The 21,320-nt window shown below is 47.0% G+C and overlaps 1 protein-coding gene across 4 annotated transcripts in view; it reads right to left on the minus strand.

The window, feature by feature from the left end:
• SLC35F4 (solute carrier family 35 member F4) overlaps window positions 1–21,320 on the minus strand; it is a 115,846-nt gene that overhangs the window by 21,344 nt on the left and 73,182 nt on the right. Inside the window, exons 1-2 of one of the 4 annotated variants that reach the window (XM_027901885.1) lie at window positions 13,917–13,973; window positions 649–837 (exon numbers count right to left, since the gene is read on the minus strand). The exons of 1 other annotated variant lie outside the window; for it this stretch is intronic. In XM_027901885.1, the coding sequence (XP_027757686.1) occupies window positions 649–772 (124 nt within the window). In that variant the 5' untranslated portion in view covers window positions 773–837; window positions 13,917–13,973. Of the gene's footprint in view, window positions 1–648; window positions 838–13,916; window positions 13,998–21,320 lie in introns of those variants that run through there. 2 more of the 4 variants (XM_027901884.1, XM_027901887.1) reach the window with 2 other exon arrangements.

A 21,320-nucleotide genomic window follows, 5' to 3' on the forward strand; every position in this document is an offset into this window, starting at 1 on the left:
TCCTCAACAGCAGCAGACTCAGAGGCCTGTGGCTGCATGTGGTAATTGTCCCCATCCTATCCCTGCTGCTGATGGATGGATGGGCACTATGGTGAAGAAATCAGTGTTCAGCAAACCTACAGGTTCATTTGAGCTAAACTTCTGCAGGGGTGACACATTCCCGATGGGAGCCCTGACGTGCAGCTGACCGATGATCTGAACTGTGATGGTCTTCCCTAGATATCCTTCCACCTGTTGCTCCTGCTCTTCAGACCATCCGTGGCATGAGCTGAGGTTGTCACTGCCTTTGAGAAGGAACAGGGCTGGCTCTTAAAGGTCCTGGTCTGTGGCCAGGCTGAAGCTGAGGAAACACAATCACTTTGTAAAAACTAACTGTGTGCTAACATTAGTAACTTTCAAGATCTTCTGTGCCTTATGGTGCCTCAGACACCTTACTCATAACATGTACCTGCTGACTCCCAGGCCTTTTCCTCCCATCCCTGCTTCCTTCCCTCCTAACCCCAGTTTGCACCCAGGCACGGGAAGGACTTGCACATGGCTTTGCTGTTCTCAGCACCGTAAATCAGCGTCAGCATGCTCGGGCTCTGCCCCATCCTTCAAAAGGCAGAGGAAAGAGGCCCCTCACAGGCATGCTGGGAATGTTCCTACCTGATCTGCTCTGCCTCTCGACTCTGCTGTGCCGACAGATTCCCGAGGGACTTCGATTCTGCAGCTCAAGAATGGGAGCAGCAGAATCTTCAGCAACAGATAGAGGGGAGAGCTGCCTAGTCATGCCTCTGTGTCTGCTGGGGCAGTTGCCTCCTGGCTTGCATTGGATGACAGATGATCGTGAGGCACCTGAGAAGAAAGAGTTTGCATCAGTTTGGCTGTAAAGTCCCTGGAGGAACGCGGGGCTGTCAGTGAAACGCACGCGAACGGTTCCGCGGCAGGAGGGAAGCGCACGGCAAAAATCAAGGCTCCGGCTGTGCTCGGAATAAAGTACATCAGTGAGTTAATAAATACTTAACTCTCTCTCCCCCCTCACAGACAGAAAGGTGCTGTACCAAAACCAGTCTTTCCCCTGAGGAAATGAGAGCCCCACGCCGCTGCACGTTCTCAGCCCCACGGCTCCATCCACGGGGGGCTGCAGAGTCAAAGGAACTTGTACTCACGTGGGCCCCTTTCCTGAGCACTGGCACTGATTCAGGCCAAAGGAGAGGTCACCATCCCCTCTCAGGGTGGAAAGGAGGGCTGAGGAACCACTGCCTGCCGGGGTGCTGAGAGCCTCTCCAGAGGAGAGAGCTTCCTCTTTCCATCCTCCAGAATGATCCATGAGAGTGTTGCACAGAATGAAGCCACAGTCACTACAAAACTTTTGGATGAAGAGTTCTGCTACAGCATTGAAGACTCCAACTTTGAGCCTTTACATGCATCAAATCAGAACCTCCACATCTTCAGAGGAGCTGCTTTTTCTTCTTCTGCACCTCCAAGGTGCTGCACTGGAGGCTCTACAGAGGCACAAGGCAGCAGAGAAGACCCAGGCCCCAGAATCACCAGTTGTACCAGATGGAAAATTTTCCAGTGAGTGGGACAGAACCTTTGAAGAGTAAGAACTTGAAGGGCTGGACTGAGAATCAGCAAACAACAGCAAGGAGTGCAGTGCTGGAATGCAGCACTGTGGCTGGATATGTCTTGGATGTACTCCCAAGTTTACTGAAGGTGTCTCTGTAAGAGGTCAACACACGAGTGGCACAAGAGAGTCTTCTTCTCCAGCAGAAAATCAAGATTACAAGCCATTTTGCTAAGCGTAAATGTGTGTTCGTGGCCAGGTGAGATCATCCACCGCTGGTTTTGCAGCTGCTACTTCAACTGGTGACCATCTTACCTAAACTTTTGGAATATACACATACCCAGGGCAGCCACTGACCTTGCCACGACTTGGAAGGATTTAATATGATAATCCCAACTATTTCACATTGAAAAGAATACAAAACCAGACACAAACTCCATGTGTAAGGTGCCACACATGCAACAAATACAGCAGAAACCTCAGAGGGGGAATTTCTTCTGTTGCAACACGAGTCATTCCAGCACAATTCCTGCAAAGAATGCCATGCCCAACAACACAGAAGTATTTTCCAAAGCAAGGACTGTATTCAGGATTCAAGAAACTGCAGGATCCTTGCCAGAAGAAGATAGAGTTCATATAACCCTTGATGGACTTGAAGCTGTATTGGATTTGCCAGGTCTAACTACAAAGATTTCAAAGGAAGATTTAAGATTTATACATCTTTTAGCAGGAAGAGATGTACAAAATACAGAATTATACAGAAAAATCCCTCTCTCAGCCTATTAAGAGCCTCCAAGGTTAATTCTTACCCACCAAGTAGACAAGCGACTGAACCAGCAGCTAACCCCCTCCAGATGATCTTTCTCAAAATGCTCTTCCCTTTCTCTTCTGTATAATGTGAGATACCCCTGACACAAGATGAACACCCATGTTTAGGTCCCTTTCCACCTTGCCAAGTAGTCACACCTTGCCAGGAATTCCTGCAAATCCAATCAAAAGAGTAAACAAGCCACCCTCTGTGACAGCAGAACCACAAGTCGACCTTCAAAAATTAAGACCTATATGGTGTTTAAGCACTGTGTTGCCCCTTCTCTTTTTTTGGTGAGCATAACTTTCTACAGAGCATTTTAGAGCCTGATGGATGTTTCCAGACCTTTAAAAAGCCCTTCACCTTCACATATTTACATTTTAATGGAGAAAATAATGTTTTAACAGCCACACAACTCCTCCCATGACTTTGTTCCACTCGTTTCAAAACTCCAAGTGTTACTTCCCCCACTAGTCAAACTAGGATAACATTATCTACTTCTTAGGACTTAGTAAACATCTTGTGAGTTACTCTGAGGTTGAACAGTGTGTTAGAAATGGCAGCCCTTGGCCATTCACCCCACCAGAACACCTTCATTTGGCAGCTGAGAGTCAGTTCCACGAGGTTAAGCCAATCAGTGCTTTGGGGGCTAAATATTCAAATAGGCACTTTGGACTTTTCAGGGCCCCCATCAAAAGAAATTTTATTTTCAGGAAGTGTTTGCTGACTGCCTGTCCTCAGAGAAGGAACCACTGAGGTGGCTGGACCCAAGTCACCCCTCACTTTGACATTCATCATTTAAAGAGACTGCATAATGTTGAAAGACACATGCTGTGTCTCAATTCAGGTTCAGTTTAGAACAAGATCAAGATTCACACTGCACTCAGCAGAAGTCTAGCAGGTGATCTGCAACCAAAATCTGAAGGAAACCTATTCTTCCTCACATTCTGAAAGAGCTCTGATCTATCTGCCTCTGGAACAGCAGAGCAGCCTGGATCTTCCCCTGTGCACTGAGACACTCAGCAGTTGGGACCAAAACTGTAATTCAAGACACTGCACTCAATGGAAAGTCACTGCCTGACACACTGAAATCTTCTTCCCTCATACTTGAAGCAATCAGACAGCAGAGCCATTTATCAGTGTGTCATTGTTACAGCTACAAAGCCTGGGACATGTAATGCTGCTGAATCTGAACGTATTTTAAGGATATCCTTTGACAGGGGAGGTGGAGAGGTGCATGCTGGGCTGGCTTATCCAAACCTGGAATCAGCAGCAAGGAAAACAGATCACCAGCTGCACATTTGAGCAATGAAACCTCCCAGGTGGGCAAACTTCACTAGAGGAAGGGAAAGGCAGAACTCAGGTAACTCCAGTTTCTCTGTCCCACGCAGAACTACGAGCTATCAAGGAGAGATCTCCTAAGACCCTCCAAATTCAGAGGGATCAAGAGCAGCAGTTTCCACTGAAGTTCCATATAACCCCATAAATCCCACACACATGTGGAGACCTCGTGGTTTTAGGCAGTCAGACCATGTCTTCCCCAGAGAGGGCAACAGCAGGATGCTGCCATGGCTTGCCACAAGCCAATGGAGAAGCAACTGTGTCCTAAAATGGCACCATAATAGACCTCCTCCACAGCAAATGGGGTTGGATTCATTTTACTTCTTTCAGATGTTAACCTTAGGATGAGAAAAGCAGTGCCCTGGGGCTACCTGCGTCTCCCTGTGAATATACAGGGAATAACAGAATCATGGCATGGTTTGGGCTGGAAGGGACCTTTAAAACCCAGCTTGTTCCAGCCCCCTTGCCATGTGCAGGGACACCTTCCACTACACCAGGTGGCTCCAAGCCCTGTCCAGCCTGGCCTTGAACAACAATCCTGAACAGAGATGTTATCGCTGGTTGGGACTTTTTACCCAACTTGTGGCAGAGATGAATCACAGGCTGAGAGTGAATCTACTAATTTTGGGCATTGTTTGATATTTTAAGAGAACACCCCTGGAAGAGATTAGGAAAAAACAAATAGGAAAAGCCTTGCCAGACTGTCAGGACTTGATGCTGGAGGTATTGCTTGGGGGTTATAACTGAGTGTCAAAGCAACACTGTGCCAATGGGATTGACAAAAGGGAGAACTGGGAAGTACCACATCTGATTGTATCAAGCACATCCTAATGAATCAAATCCACCTGGATTACTTTTTATTATTAGATAACAACAAATCCCTGCTCTTTCCCATTTTTTTTTAATGATTACTTCTGTCTTATTAATCTGTTTCAGCAAATCTTATTCCTTGCCCTGCAAATGTGGATGCTTTTTAACATGAGAAGCAAGTCCATTTTCTGCACATGGAGACCAGAGGGAAACCAGCAAGGGGAACCCATGGCTTTCCTTTTGCTTCTAACGAAGTCTGTCCTGTCTTGCATTAATTATTATATACATACCCCAGTGTACTTTGATTTAGCAAGGTAATAATGCTTGTGAGTAGCCTAAACCACATGATTCATATCACTGAAGTCCAGCCTTTCAATGTTCTTTAACACCATCCTCAGACCCAGCTGTGGGAGGAGGTCACCACCATGTGCTGCTGCCATCGTGCCCACTCAAGCCAGGAACCAGCAGCACATGCTGGTCCTGACAACCCTTTCACCATCCATAAGTAGCCCCTTACCCCTCTTAAAAGATGTGGTACATGACTTCTGGCTTCTTGGTTCATACACAGGTTTTCAGTCAGAAAATGCATCCTCACCCACCTTGACTAGGAAAATCCATTTGTTGTTTTCGGGGGGGGGGGGGCTTGGAGAGAAGGATTATGCTTTGAGGTTCAAAACCAATTCTCTTCAAATCATCTTCATGTGTATGACAACTTTAGCATGTGACAGCAGTGCTTGGAATAAAAAAAAAAAAAACAACCCACACCATTTTGCTGGGACAATGATTCTGCTACTAAAAATGGGTCATGGAATCATAGAATATCCTCAGTTGGAAGGGACCCACAATGAACACTGAGTCCAACTCCTGACCTTGCACAGGACAACCCCAAGAATCCCACCATGTGCCTGAGAACATTGTCCAAATACTCCTTGAGCTCTGGCAGCCTTGGTCCTACCCCAAGTTCCTAACCAGCCTCTGGGTGAAGAACGTTTTCCTAATATCCAACCTAAACCTCTCCTGACACAGCTTCCTGCCATTCCCTCTGGTTCTAGACCGAATGGATTGCCAGTTAAATAATCAGTGCAACACAAAAATGCAGTCCTGGACAGACATTTTATGGCCAGATCATCACAGAACTGAGTGTTTCATTTTCTTTTCCCTTTTATCCACCTGCCCTGATGGAAATTTAAACCCTCTCAAACAGGTAACCGAATTCCCTTCTGAGAGCCATCTGTGCATTCACGACACTGGATTACTGACATGAAGTATTGGCTTATTTAGAGACAGCAACATCTGCCTTGATGCTGTGTGCCAAAATACATAGCATTTATTTGATTACACGACTAAAATGATGGTTATGTAGGTGTCATAAGCAAGCTGGACAGTTTCTTCGTATTATATTCCCAAAGCCTTGCACAGCAGTGGTCACCTGTGGTCAGGAGAGGGACCACCTTTTCCAAGAGGCCAGTCAAGGCACCAACACCCCCTTAGCATTAAGACAGGCTCATTTTGCCGTGCCCCCAAAACCCCGGCTCCTAAGATGTCATTGTTCCCGCACCGACAAAACGATGCCTGCCTACCACTGCCAGGGAAACAATCGCTGGGCTCTGACAGATGGAGGGAGGTAGGAGCCAGTCTGGTGCTGTGTGGAAAGTACGTCAGTTGAGTGTTCCTGCTAAATCGGGCCCCGGTGGAAGAACTGACGGCGCTCCCAGCGTTACCTGCTGGGGTGGCGATGACGGACCCGCTCACACATCGCCGGCCCATTGTGTCCAGCAGCCTGTACAGCCTGCTCACGTTGAGCAGGCAGCTCACCACCGTGAGGGCTGCAGGCTTCTGCAGTGAAGTTAAGTTCTGGTCTTCATGGCACGCAGCAAGGAGAGGACGGTGTGGATTTTGCAGCCGGGGAAATATCGGACGCACGTGGCCCTACAGGAAAGGGGGCTGAGCGGCACTGCTGTTGGCAGAGGTGAAGAGAGCTGCTCCTGTCCATTTTACAACAATAAAACCTCATTAGGCTGGATTAGCCATGGCTTTAATTGGATTGTCTGCTACTGTTAGCACACAGCTGGGAGCAGGGCTATCCAACACCATCCATCCAACGGCGAGTTAGGTCCATGGCTTATTTCATTTCAGCTCCTGCCTGTAAAATCAAATCCTGCCCTTCACTGCACTAGTGTAAACCCACAGCAACTCAGTACAACCAGCCCAGCTGCCTGGGCACACACCGCCATTGCTGAGGATAACAGCTGACCTGGGAAGTTAAAACTGAAGGACAAACTCTCCTCAGCTTTCAAAGGGTTCGGAACCATCGGTTTGACCAAGGACATGAAGTCGTAATCGCATTTACTAAACCCAAGCAAAGTCGGGAAAACAAGCAAACAGGCTTTGCAGGCAGTGTGTTACACAGGTGTGAGGAATGAGCATCTCTTGTTCAGTGAAGAAAAATCATTTCACCACGTCTCAGACCTTTGGAGATGACGTTCTCCATTTAAATGCTCTGTGTGTCTCAGTAATGCACATATGTCCATTCAGAGCGCTGCCTTGTTCATTTATGATTTGCTTGGTCTGGAAGTTTTTACGTTTGAAGTGGATGAGAAGGTTACAATAATTTTTTTTTTTTTTTGTCCTAGGGGAAAAAAGATTTTCAGATTATAATGAAAAACAAATGACTCAGTGATGGCTCACAGCATTTCTCTTGTGCTGTGATTAACTATTGTCAAGAGCAGAAAGCGAAATGCAGGTATTTTTGTTGTAGTTTACTGGTGACATCCATCAGCTATTTCTGCCAATTATCCCCTCAATGTCTGTACACAGCCCTCACTTAAGATCAGCAGACAGCAACTTTGCTTACAATTAGTAATCTCAGCAACTTCCACGTGCCCTCCCATCCTTGCAGTAAAGTGAACAGAGAGGAGCAAAGTTAATAATTAAATTTCACATCCTGTAACTCACTTAGTGCCAGACCAAGGGATGTGTCTAATCACCCTTCCAGAGGAGCAGTTCCAGCCTAATTGTCAGGGGAGGGAATACAAATTAGACAGGCAAAAAAAAAACATCCCCAGTGCCAGCAAAAAAGGCACCAGTGAAGTCTTACGCTTTGATACCAAATCTCACCCGTGAAGTTTTGTGCCTCCCACTCCTCTGACCACATCCTGTGGTCCACTGTGCTCCTGAATGGAAGAGACACCTCCCTGTTACACCATCCAACACATGGGGAGAGACCACCCTCACATCCCACCTCTCACATGGGGAGAAGGAAAGCTCTGTCCATAGTGGCCACTAAATGCCTGAAAAATGGTGTCACAGCAGAGACAAATGACAGAGATACCTATGGGGGATGGCCAGAGTGTGTCTGACTCTGCCTTAGAGGAGGGATGACACAGACAATGTCCTGAAGTCACCTTCCATCCCTGCATCTCCTCGGCTTTGTGATGGTAACAGCGTTAGGGCCAAATGCCAAGGTGGAACTTGTGATTTAAGGTCCAGACTGATGAAAAAACCTTGATTTCCCTGATAACTACTACCTGGAAAAGGAGCACAACAATCTAAATCAATATCTAAACAGCGAGAAAACCAGGCAATAACTGGATAGACCGAGGATGAGCCATTAAATCAAAAAGATGTGCTCAACTCTGCCAACTGCAAAACCGTAAGTCAGCTCCGAGCAAAAGAAATACAAAGAACTAATAAGAAGGAGCTGAGTGCATCTGCATCTCACCCTGTGAGATATGATGGGCAGGGACACCTTCCACTATCCCAGGTTGCTCCAAGCCCCATCCAATCTGGCCTGGAACACTCCCAGGGATGGGGCAGCCACAGCTGCTCTGGGCAACCTGTGCCAGGGCCTCACCACCCTCACGGCCAAAAATTTCTTCCTGACATCTAATTGAAAACTCGTTCAGCTTTAAACCATTCCCCCTTATCCTATCATTGTCTGCCCATGTAAAAAGTTGCTTTTTCTCTTTTTTATTAGCCCCTCTAAGTACTGGAAGGTTCTCTAAGATCTCCCTTGAGCCTTCTCCAGGCTGAACAGCCCCAGCTCTCCCAGCCTGTCAATATACTGTGACTTAATGACATAATACTGAGATTTGACACACGTAAGTTGAGGAGTCGAGGAGCTTCTATTTATGTTCCATACAGCCAGGTCATAGGGGTGTATAGATTTATATGATTATTCCCCTTTTGCAGATAAGGAAAGTGGGAAACAACTGCTAAATAAGTTGCACGAAGGCTCCTATTCATGCAATGACTGATTCTCCTCTCCCCAGATCCCCACAGCTTCGATGCTGTTCCATGCTGTAAGTTTGATGCTGTCAATTTTGATGCAAACCTGATAAATACAAGCCTATAAATGCATCTTTCTGCACATCAGCTACATGTCCTTCTGCTGAAGAACCTGCACTGAGATGGATGCTTTTGTGCCAACCAGGGACTATGATCTGAATCCGGTGCTGTGTCCTAAAGCCCCTGACTGGGGCCAGCAGCACAAAAATGAATCCAGGATGCAACCATCCCCTATGTTCTACAGCTGCAACTGTTGGAAAACAACAATAACAACAAAAAAAACCTCTGCAAGAAGTATATGAAGGCTCTACTGGCTGCAAGCAACCTGCAGATCACCTTTTCAGGGGCCCTGATACATGAGTGTAATGGCCACTCTGGAGGACCTCCCAAATTCTGTCTTCCTGAAGCAAATGGCTCCTCTTTGTATTGCTCAGGATCAAGACTGTCCCTCAAAACATATAAAACCAACTATTAGAAAAACCCAAATCCCCATTTAAATCTCTATTCCAGCAAGCACAGATAAAAACCACTGGAAATACTTTTTTCCCATTTCAGCATAACTCAGACAAGTGTGTCACTGCTTGTGTTTAAGCATTGACAAAGAATTCCATTGATCTGACACCAAAAATAACACACCAGCACCAGTGTGGGTGTGTCAGAACAGATCCTGGGAAAGAAGCTTATTTGAGAACATCTGGGGTGGAACTGGCAGCTGGAGTATGCATTTTGAAGCACAGTGGCTACACGTATTTTAAAGTTACTGGCCACGACAACATACTCAGAGTTTGAAGGAATGTAGAAGGAAGTGCTGCAAATGAAGAACGATTTTCACATGTTGAAATCCAAACCTCTACAACTCCTACGCAAAATTATCTACACCGACCTACAAAAATAGACCTAGAACATCCATTTGGAGTGGAATGTTTTGTACTGAAAACGTTGCTGGCATCTCCGTTCGCATCTACGAAAAACAAATTCTGTGTCGATGATGTCTCATAACTCCAGAGTCAGAACACAGTGGCCTCCAGTGAGGCCATGGACACCTCCTCCTTCAGCACTGAACTCCTCCCAAGCAAGAACCTGTGATTATTGCTGATTCCTCCTTACCCACCCGGACACTGTGTCCGGAATGAAGCCTGGGAAGGGCAGGACCAGGCCCACAAACACTCTCTGCAACTCACAGAGTCACAGGAAAGGCTGTAAGACCCCTGAGAGCAAATTTCTGGCTAAGGGCTGCTGGGGGAAGCCAGGCCAAGCTGCCAAGCAAAGCCCGTGCCAACAAACAAATCCACATCTTGGAGATGGATCCAGTGCCCAACGGATCCAATCCCCAGTTCCTGGGAAGAGCGACTGATTTTCATGAGCTTTGGCTCAGCCTCTGGGGAGGATGATGGGGGTACATCCACACCAGACTGCTGTTGAGGAGGAGGGAGCTGGACTGACAGATGTTTTTGTTCAAGTGAAGCCAACACATCCATGTCTGAGGGAACGACCCCCAGGACTTATGACTCTCTTTTTCCCCCTTACTGCAGCTCCAGAGCCAGGACTTTATTTTAAGGTTTTCCTTACTTAAACAGTCCCTCTGAGACCACCCCAGAAAAAGCTTCTCAGTGAGTCCCTTGGACACACATTTTAAGGGATATTCTTTGCTGCAATGGACCTAATGGACTTTATTTTCTCCAGATATACTTGACCTGGCACCAACTCAAGCCAAGTGAAGGATTCACTGGCCTGGGATCAGACCACTTTCCCACCACTTCAGCGCTGACTGAGCATGATAAAGCACGAATCATTTGATTCGAAGCTCCACACCATCCCATCAAAGAAAACCTCTCTTACAAACTCTGTAATAAATTGTATCAGATGTGACTCCAACCATTTCACAATTTATACACTTTACTCCAAAACAAAAACTTATCAGTCTATATAAAAAATCCTTTGAAAATGAATCCTGTCACTGCTAGAATGCAGTGACATTTCCAAAAAGAAACAGACATTCTGAATTAAACTCTCACTTTTACTTTTACCACTGTAAGTCAAGAGCAGCTTCAACGAAAGCCACGAGGCTGCTTTGACATGAAGTTGTTGTGAAAGGGGTTTAGACCCAGGACAGTCCAGAAATCACTCGTGTGCATCTCATTAATAAATAACCACGACATAGCTTCTACTTTCAAGAAACACTGCGGTAAATCCAGGCTGGTTCACGGTTCTCCTCAGATCCACGAGTAAAAGCAGTCAGCACACTCTGACAGACAGCTCAGCAACACTCTGCTTGTATTCATTTCCTACACAAACTATTGCCTCTCCTGGCTGAGAGGTGCCTCCAGGGAGTGATTCATTCCTGCTCCCTCACATACCAATCGTGGGAGGTGAATCACCCCTCAGAGGTGTCCAGCTCTCCTGCTGACTCCTGGAAGCTCCAGCAACTTTCTCAGTACTTATCAAAAGGCTTACATTTATATGCACCTGGATGAGTCCAAACCTGACTGTCTCAGACACTGAGCACGTGCTTCAGCTTCCTTGCCTGACTTAGAGCCCAATTAAACACACTTGAGGAAAGGTGGGTTAAAGAAACATTTTCCAAGCAAGCAGCTGGGGCAAAAGTAAGTATTTATCACTGTATTGCTGCATTTTCCAACCCCAGGAGGTACTTCCATCTGTCTTCTCTGCTGCCCTTGAGGAAATGGCTCTCACAGGTCTGATCCCTGCCTTTCCATGATGGCATATTTGAGATAGTTTTCCATACCACCCACCTGGGTACACACAGTCCCCTTGCTGTCGCTGCTGCTGGGGAGTGGGGGATGGCCAGGCTGAGGTGGAGACGCGCCCTCAAAAGTATTTGGTGGCTTGTGGTGTCAGCTTGGCACACACCTCACATCCTCCAGAGCCACTCACCCACACACTGACCCTTCTCAGCAGCTGTCTCTGCTCCATTTCTTTCCACGTGAGCAGCACTTTCTGACCACTCATCTGTGAGCATCTGGGTGTCTCTTCGTTCCTGAGGTCGCCTCCTTCCCTGGATTTCACTCTGCTATCCAGGAGTCAGCAGTTGCTGTGGCTCTACCAGAAGTTATCCAGGAAGCCACAAAGCTCAGCTGTGTGAGAGCTGCCAACGCAGAGCTCGCTGCTCCCCTGCTCCTCCTCCCAGCACACCGCTCCAGAGCCCCATGCTGCTCTGAAATCTCTTCCATGTGCCCTCCTCATGCCTGCTAAGGAAAGGGAAGACAGATGCAGTGCTCTTGGGAAGCTGGCTGCCCTATCCCATTGGGATTCTCTGGGAATACCTGCTAAAAAAAAAACAAACAAACAAAACAAAACCTGGCTGCACACACATTTAATGTATGGGTCCAGTATTAATTCAGCTTGGCCAGCTCCATCCCTAGCAAGAACCTCTCCATTTTCAGCCTGCTGGATGTGACAAGCGCTGTCATGTAGTCACTTCCAGTCTACTGCTCCTTTTTCCTATGACAGCTGGATTCCCCACCCCGAGGAACCAGGCAGTGCAGGTTTTGACGCTGCTGCTGCAGCCCTGCATGGAGAGAAGGGTTAAGACTGGTCTAAGAGAGGCACCTGACAGCAGCTGGACTGGTTAAGCTGAAGGCAACCACAGCTTCTGAGATGTGTGGGGCAGGGACAATCTTTAATCCTCTGCATCCACCAAGTGGCATGACACGAGCCCAGTCTGAACTCTGAGAAAATGAAGAGTAGCAAATCACCCCATTTTACCAGCAGAGCCAGCTCACCTGCCCATAACACTGCTCCTAAAAAAGCAGGTGAGCGTATGAACTACATCACCACACACCCTAAAACCTGGTGTGCCAGCAATAAGCAGTCAGCTCCTGCAGTTTTCCTTAAGGCATTTTTTCCTTCAAGAGAGAAGCACCGGGTAACTACCAAGCCCGCAGAATTCTTCATATCACACATACAATGACAAGAAAAATGACACAAACTGTTGCCTGCTCCATCAGAACCCAGCCCTGTTGGTAATTTAAGCCAGCCTGAGCCAGGTAGATTGAAGAACTGGAAGTCACGCTCTGCTGACAAGCGCTGGACCGTGGCTCTTGCTTTTGTTTTGCTCTTGGATGAAGCACTGAGTTTAACTCACAAAAAGGAATCACATTTCCATTGCTAGTCTGGCTCAGACCAGAGGCAGCGCACACCTTGCCATTTTACGGCTCCAGAGTTCTTACCAACGTACCTGGCGAGAAAACAGGTCATTTCTGGAACAGCAAGCAACTTCAGAAAGTACCACACAGCTCTTTAATACATCTGACAGTGAAGAACATAAACTTGAACGGTGCAGTTAAAGCTTGAGATTTCTACAGGCATTTTAAAACAGAAACTTGAACCTGAACATTAGGAATATTTTTAGGAAAGCTTTCCTATGAATCCTTGATTTATATGGCACATATACCCTTTGTAAGTTTTCAGTTTTATTTCTGTTTCACCATCAGTGCAGTCGAATCTCATACTGAACAACGTCCCCACATTTCCAGTGACTCTGAAGTGTGATGTGAAGTTGGTGGGCTCTCTTAAAGGAATGAGGTTGTTGTGTCTGATCAACACTATACAAAGGAATTCCCAACTTCTCTCTTGTAGCTTTTGTATTAAGGAATTGCCTCAGAGCTGACACTTCTGAAAATAAGGGGGGGAAAAGCAGTTTAAGGGGACAACTGCTATCTTGAGCTGAGAGACAGCAAGCACAAAAAAGTTGCTGCCTCTGTCTTTACAGCAAAAGCAATAAATCTACAGCACACTGCTAAAATACACCAGAAAAGTCAATGACATTACATGGACCTAATTTCACATAATTTTTAAAAAAACAGAATTGAAGTACAACAACTTTATCAGTAGCTCACGTTTCAACATCAGTTCCTTCACCAGAAACCACTCACACAGGAGTTGAACGCAAGCAACAGAAATTTAACTGCCCTTATCCCAGATGGTATTAAAGTGCTCAAAAAGCTGTCTGAGAATTACTTTAAAAATACACACAGACACAGACATGGACATACACACACATTCCCGTTACTCTGCACGGAGCAGGAGGAGCATGCGGGAGCGAATTCCAGCCCAGGATTAGATGTATGGGGAGAGAGGGGGGGAAAAAAGAGCATTTACCGTCTGGCACAGGCGAATTTAATTCGGAAACATTGAAAGAGGGTAATGGTGCCACTCTTGCCGAGTGTTTCTTCATCCTTTGGAACTGCTCTCCCACTCACGCTCCGGTTTTGTTCAGCATCGCCTCTGGTCCCGAGTACTACGGCAAACACGGGGCGAGGGCTGGTGGCTGGATGTTGTTCCGGAGATGCTGCAGGAGCCTATGAGTACTGATTTGCTGTTTCCCTGGGAAACCACTTGCAACACGTTCAAACAATGCTTGACCTCTGCTAACACTTCTCCCTCATTCGATTGTTAAGCGCGGCAGATAAAAAAATACAAATCTAGGAAGCGCCCGCGCCTCGGAAACTTGAAAGCCCCTTTGCAGGAAAAAGAGGGATTTCACATCAAATCTCTGCGCTGTGCTGGGAACGCAGACAGGGATTTCTCAGACAACTGCAAGGGAATTATGCAACGCAATTTTCTGGTTCCTTACACTGTGACAATGTACGGATGATTACAGTAATTATTTTAGATAAACTTTGAATAATGGAACTCGGGAAAGCCTTGGGCGAAAGAGCCAGTGACACCCAGCTCTGTGTCTGATAACAAAGCAGTGGTTTTGGAGTAGGCTCTTCTAATGCCCTACAAAAATTGTCACAACCAAGAGGTAAATATATACAGGCTGTGGCTGGTCTACATTTCTTCCTCACTTCCCTTGAGTCACCTAGGACACATTTTGTCCCTCCTTCCCTGACATCTTCTCTCCTCCTTCCCTTTTATTATAGTTATTAATATCATTGGAAGTTGTTCACTTGGAGCAATTGGAAAGTTTCACTGAGCAAACCAGCATCAACCAACTCCTGCAACTCTTAAAAGATCCCATTCACTCGAGGAGCCAGCACTGTGCTGGGAGCTTTCTTTGCCAGGAGGTGTTACCAACACCTCTGAAGAGCTCTGGCTTCAGAGCTCTTCTCCAAGGGACCTGCTATCAAGTCTTATCCAAGACTTTGTAAGGGCAAAGGTTTACCATCCATATTCAAGGTATCTGCTATAGGAACTACAAGATGTATAAAGGAAAAGTCCAGAAAGGCATCTTAGCTCTGCCAGAATCTGGTAGCAAAGCTGCTGAATTTTTAGGAGGTACAAGTATAGGCCTTTTGTCCATAGTCTTTGTACTTCTGATATCAACTGGGAGTGGGTGTTCCTGGCTGGAGGCTTGTTCCTCCATGCCCTACTATCCCACCAAAGAGGGAGAAGCTGTCAGCTGTGAGGAAGGCCAAAGTGGTTTGAAATAGATGGAGAATTGCTGACCTAGAATGTCCCATCCTCGGCTTCCTAAAGCACCCTGCTGGAATATCCCATGTTTTACCCAGTAACATCAGCTGTGCTTGGGGTATCTGTGCATGGAGTGATCTCTTTTCTCATCCATAAGGAGTTGGGACACATGGAGAAGCAGAGGGGAGGAAGCAGAGTCCCACCTGGATCATCCTTGGGACAGAAGAGGTTGGCACATGTGGAGAACTGTCCTATGGCATCCTAATGGAAGAGGCAGCCTGTGACTCCAGTGTACCCAGAGGGGTAGGAAGGGATTCTTGCATCCTTGGGGTAACCATCCAGCAGCACAGGGCACTGTCCTAAACACCTGACCTTGCCCTGCACATTCCTTTAATGCTGCTCTCATTCCTCTTCGGGGCACCAAGTCTTGCCCTCTTCTGCTGGGATGCAGTGACACAGTAAGGAACAGACAGTGGTTACCCCATGGGAGGGGAGGATAAAACACCTCGTCACCCCTTCTCCCATGGCCACCCTGCCCCGGTGTCACAGACCTGGGACACACTGTGGAAGAAGCACAGGGAGGAGAAATGGTTACAGCTGCCTGGTTTTCCACCCAGCACATCCTCTCCTGGAAGGCTTGGAGCTCTCCTCCAGGATCTTCATTATCTCCCTGGTGACTCATAAGGCCCTCCACCATGACAGTCTTATTCCACAGCATCACACTGCATCGCCTAAAGCTAACTGGCTTTTAGGGCTTATCTGCATGCAGAGGATTTCCAGCACCGTGTAACAACCGCTATTCCAAAGGAAATTATCTCCCCAATTTGCAGGAGGAATTTTGTCCTCCCGTCCAAAGTGCTGAGAGTCAGCAGAGTCTGTGATGGAGTAATCACCAGTCAAGTAATTGCTGGCTCCACGATCACAAGGCTCTCTATTAATATGTGTCTAGTCCTTGGGCATTTATATAACATAAACAACATAATAATATAACTCGGAGATTGCTTTTAGAAAGCCATTTCTGCAAATAGGAGCTTATAATGGGATCATTAACGAACCTTAACAATGGTGGGGATGAAACTCATGAGACAATGTCAAGCAATTCCAGACGTTTCTTCCAGACAATTTCAGCATTAACAGCAGAACGTGACTGCCTCCAAGAGCTGCTGCCTTCTTTTATTCAAAGGAGAATCAGCCATTGTTTCAACACTCTAAGTCAGAAGCCATATTCAGTTCCTCAAAGCAATCTTTAAAATCTCTACACCCCAGAGTCTCTGCTTTGCACAGCTACAAGGGAAAACAAAGAAAATACAAAGCTGTTTTAAAATTGTGTGGGATTGGTACCTAGAACTCCCGTCAGGGTTTGCAGCTTGAAAAGCATCGGTTTCTCTGGCTAAACAAGCTTTGGCCATCTGTTTCTGCTCTTACTATGAATAGCTGATTGCATTTTTGTACAAGATGCTGCTCATATGGGCCCTCTGATCCTTCCTCTGTGCTCTTTATCTCCACTCTAGGAGTGCTGAAGAAAACAATCAAACCATATGGAGTGGAAGAGAAGAGAGAAGAAAGCTCTGTCCCTCTCTCCTGAGGCACATCAGACACCAATCCACCCCTAAGTGCACTGTGATTTACCAGAATGGCATAATAGTTACTCCAAGTAACTACTGCAAGACTGCAAGTCAGTGTAAAATCTGCAGTCCTGTGCCATTTTATTCACTGATGTTTATGGAAGGCACCACAGTGGGAAAATATGAGGGTTTCCCCCCAAAAAATTCAAGACTAAACTAGCTTCCATGTACCTTTGAAACAGTTCTTCGTATGTTGTTGCTTGCTTCAAGATTCTGAGCTTTCAGTTTGGAACACATCAAAGTTTTCTTATTCTCAGGGAGTGGAAGCTGTGTGATACCTGGAATTCTGGCTCATGATTGTGAGCCCCAGGTCACTGTCAGCCACAGCCTAGAACGAACAAACACCGGCACGATCCAGTGCTCCACGTAACATAAAGTTCTGGAGCACAAATCTGATGATGGGCAGCTGGAGGAGCTTGGGGGGGCTCAGCCTGGGGAAAAGGAGGCTCAGGGAGGACCTTCTCACTCTCTGCAACTCCCTGAAAGGAGCTTGTAGACAGGTGGGAGTTGGTCTCTTCTCCCAAGTAACAAGAAACAGGACGAGAAAAAATTACTTTAAGTTGAGCCAGTGGAAGTTTAGACTGGATATTAGGGATAATTCTTTCACTGAAAGGGTTGTTGAGCCCTGGCACAGACTGCCCAGGACAATGATTGAGTCACCATCCCTAAAGGGATTTAAAAGACTTGTGGATGTGGCATCCAGGGACATGGGTTAGTGCTGGGGGAAAGGCTGGACTCGATGATCTTGGAGGTCATTTTCAAGAACCCTAAATGATTCCATAATCAACCTACATATCCAATTGCTTTCACTCTGGAGTCCCTGTTTGTCAAGGAAACCTGCAGCCTGGATTACAGCAGTGTAAATGTAAACTATAAACTGTGAACTGCAGCGCAACTACAGAGTGTAAATGATAACACAGGCTGCAGGCTCACAGCTCCACATCTGCTCCTAGTTAAGGAACTCACCAAAGCTCTCAGGACAGACATATCCGAGCCCTTGCACCAGCTTTGCTGTAAAAGAAAAGCACTGAATAGGTGTAGCCCAGCACAGATTTCTCATCCCAGCCAAGAGTCCCAGCGGCTGGAGGTCTCTGAAGCACATCCTGCTTCCTCCCCACCACCCTCCAAACTGAACTTTATCCTCCTTGCAGACACTGCCTGCAGCAGTCCCTGTTCCCTGGCTCAGTAAATATTAATCCAGACGAGGGCATGGGGGAGCTGCAAGTTTGCTGACTCACTAACCAGGCAGCAAACCAGTGCTGGCAGCAGAGTCAGAGCCAGAGAGTGCTGAATCACAGCCACTAACAAGTCCTCCCCGCCCAGCTGAGAGGGGGCTGATGCCATCAAAACATCCTCTGCTCTCTTGGCTTGCGCCACCTCTGCTGGCAGGAGTTGTTCATGCATATTTAAGGGACCTGCTGCAAAACTGAAGGCTGTTTACTCTTCCCCACTGAAGCTGCAGCTGAACTCCAGGTAAGCACAGGTTTCTCCGATGCAGAGAAGGTGGCAAGTGTGCCCCAGGGAGACCAGATCATCCCAGCCAAAGGAAAACAGCTGCTCAGGTACTTGGAACACCAAATTTCTGCACTGATAACGGGATTCATCTCACTTGACTTTGACCTAAGTCTGAGCCAGCTATACCAACATCTTTTTAGGGTGAGCGGTGGGAAACTGATAACTTCAGATGACAACTCACAACTATCTCTCTCACAGGTGTATACACCTGATATTAGTAACTCTCTGAAGGCTTCCACTTCTTCCCCCAGCCCATCGTGGCAGTGAGGTGGCTTGATCACATGTGGTCATCTGGCTTTTAGACACCCTGAGGAAGGGAGATGCTCCCTTAGCCAGATGCCTGGCAAAGACATGAAAGGACTTTTCTTTGGCTTTAATCAGTTTTGATCCATATGAAATCCACTTTGCATGTGTCCCTGCACAGCCCACAGGTCAGCCCATTCCCAATCACTGGACCGTAAGACTCTCATAAGGGTGGCTTTTATTGGCTCTTCCAGGCTGAGCGTGTGTTTTAAAGATGACAAGCTAAAAGGCCATTATCAAGTTCGTTTTATCCTGTTGGAATATAAATGAGATGCAAGATGCAGAAGAGACAAACAGTCAAACTGAGATCAAAGCAGACAGATCCTACAAAAGGAATTTTTATGTGTAGCGAAGTCAAGAACTTTAGTTTGAACTTTTGCCTTGCTCCCAGCAAAATCAGGCACAGACAGCAAGTGTTACTTGATTCAAACAACAAACTCAATCCAAAACAACTTCCAAGGCTCGCAGAGAAAAGAACTGCACATGCCATTGCTATGCCCAGCCATGTCATGTGGGTTTTAAAGAATCAAATTCTGAATTCCTTGTTCTGTCCTTACTCTCACGGGCTTAAAAACTGTCGGATAGCCCTGCCCAACAACCAAGAAATATCAGCTCTGGCCTGCAAAGCACTCCAGTAACACCTGCCAGGCAGGAGATGGTCCTTCAGTCCCACCAGCTGTGTACCCACACATCACATGGAGTGGACAGAACTGCACACAGAGGGTCATAGAATCATAGAATCCCAGAATGGTTTGGGTTGGGAGGGATCTTAAAGATAATCTCATTCCAACCCCCCCCTGCCACGGGCAGGGACACCTTCCACTATCCCAGGTTGCTCCAAGCCCCATCCAACCTGACCTGGAACACTCCCAGGGTTGGGGCAGCCACAGCTTCTCTGGGCAACCTGTGCCAGGGCCTCCCCACCCTCACAGGGAAGAATTTCTTCCTGATATCCAACCTCTCCCTGCCCTCTGGCAGTTTGAAGCCATTCCCCCTTGTCCTGTCACTACCTGCCCTTGTCCAAAGTCCCTCTCCAGCTCTCTTGAAGCCCATTTAGGTGCTGGAAGGTGCTTTAAGGTCTTCCTGGAGCCTTCTCTTCTCCAGCCTGAACACCCTCAGCTCTCTCAGTCTGTCTCCATAGCAGAGGCACTCCATCCCTCAGAGCACCTTTGTGGCCTCCTCTGGACTCACTCCAGCAGGTCCATGCCCTTTTTATGTTGGGGTCCCAGAGCTGGACACAGCACTGTAGGTGGGGTCTGACCAGAGCAGAGAATGGGGACAGAATCCCTTGCACAAGGCTGGGGCACGCTGAGCTTCTCATCCATCACCATCCTCAAACCCTTCTCCTCAGGGCTCCTTTTAATCCATTCTCCCCCCAAGACTGTGTTTGTGCCTGGGGTTGCCCTGACCCAGTGCAGGGCCTTGCCCTTGGCCCTGTTGAACTTCGTGAGCTTTGCATAGCCCCACCTCTTAAGCCAGTTCAGGTCCCTCTGGATGCCATCCCTGCCCTCCAGCCTATCAGCAGCACCACACAGCTTGGTGTCATTGCCAAACATGCTGAAGGCTGATGGGACACTCAGTCCCACTGCCCCTATCACTGAAGAAGATGTTAAACAGCATCAGGTCCAGAGCTGACCCCTAATAGGCAGGTATGACTTGTTTGAGAATGTTCACATTGAAGACACACACTACAGTCTCATACATTTTGCTCACTGAGGCACAAACTGAACTTTACTCAGATTCTCTGATGCTCTGCAAATGCCAAGAAGTAGAGTACTCACTGCCTGCTAAATTCTCAACTTATAACTGCAAGAAATACCTACTAAATCTGAAGAGATTTTAATGCCCTTGGGGGTTGCATGTTTATATACTGATCTCTAGTTCACGTTAGCATGGGTTGCTATTTTCAGTAAATCAGCCCAGGAATTCACTCTTTAATACTCACCCTGTTTTTGCAGGAGGAAAACACACACCATGATCTATTTTTAGGCATCCCAAGCAGGCAAGTCCCAGAAATAAGATGAACAGCACCAGCTAAACATCCACTCAAAGGTGACAATATGAAGATGTGCAGTGGTGCTGCAGGGAGCTCCTTGATCCCCAAGGAGCTGCTGCTGACCAGCTGACAGCTCAGCTCTGCTGCTGTGCTCCCACAGCAAGTGAAGCCTGTTCAAAACACTCAAATCACTGACAGCCAGTCGTGTCTTTGCTACCAGAGGCCAGATCCTCCACCACAGCATGGTTTGGGTTGGAGGGGACCTTTAAAGACCATCTAATCCAACACCCTGCCCTGAGCAGACACATCTTCAACTACATCAATTCCAACACATGTTAGTGCTACAATGCAGTGGAAGTCCTACCTTGACCCTTCCTCATTCAGCTCCTCCACCTCTGCCTCTGGGACTGAGAATATGCACCAGAAAGCAAACCCAAAGTATCTGATGATTTCCTCACCCCAATATCATCACCCCCTCTCTCCACAAGTACTCAGCTGACTGAAAGTAGCAGCATCTTCTGCCACAGTGCTTTTGGAAAGCTTCTTATTTGCTATGTGATTTTACAGACCTGACAACTCCTGCGTCCCTGGGAAGCACAAGGATTAAATTTTCAATTAAAATGAACACCTCAGATTTTCCTTAATCATAATTTGAAACATAAACCATCCACCGGGCAATGATCAGGACACACTGATGTCTCTACAGCT

The sequence above is a fragment of the Empidonax traillii genome, unplaced genomic scaffold (assembly GCF_003031625.1).
Source record: "Empidonax traillii isolate 1590-97213 ecotype Southwest subspecies unplaced genomic scaffold, ASM303162v1 scaffold818:size281096, whole genome shotgun sequence".
In the NCBI taxonomy this organism is placed as follows: domain Eukaryota; kingdom Metazoa; phylum Chordata; class Aves; order Passeriformes; family Tyrannidae; genus Empidonax; species Empidonax traillii.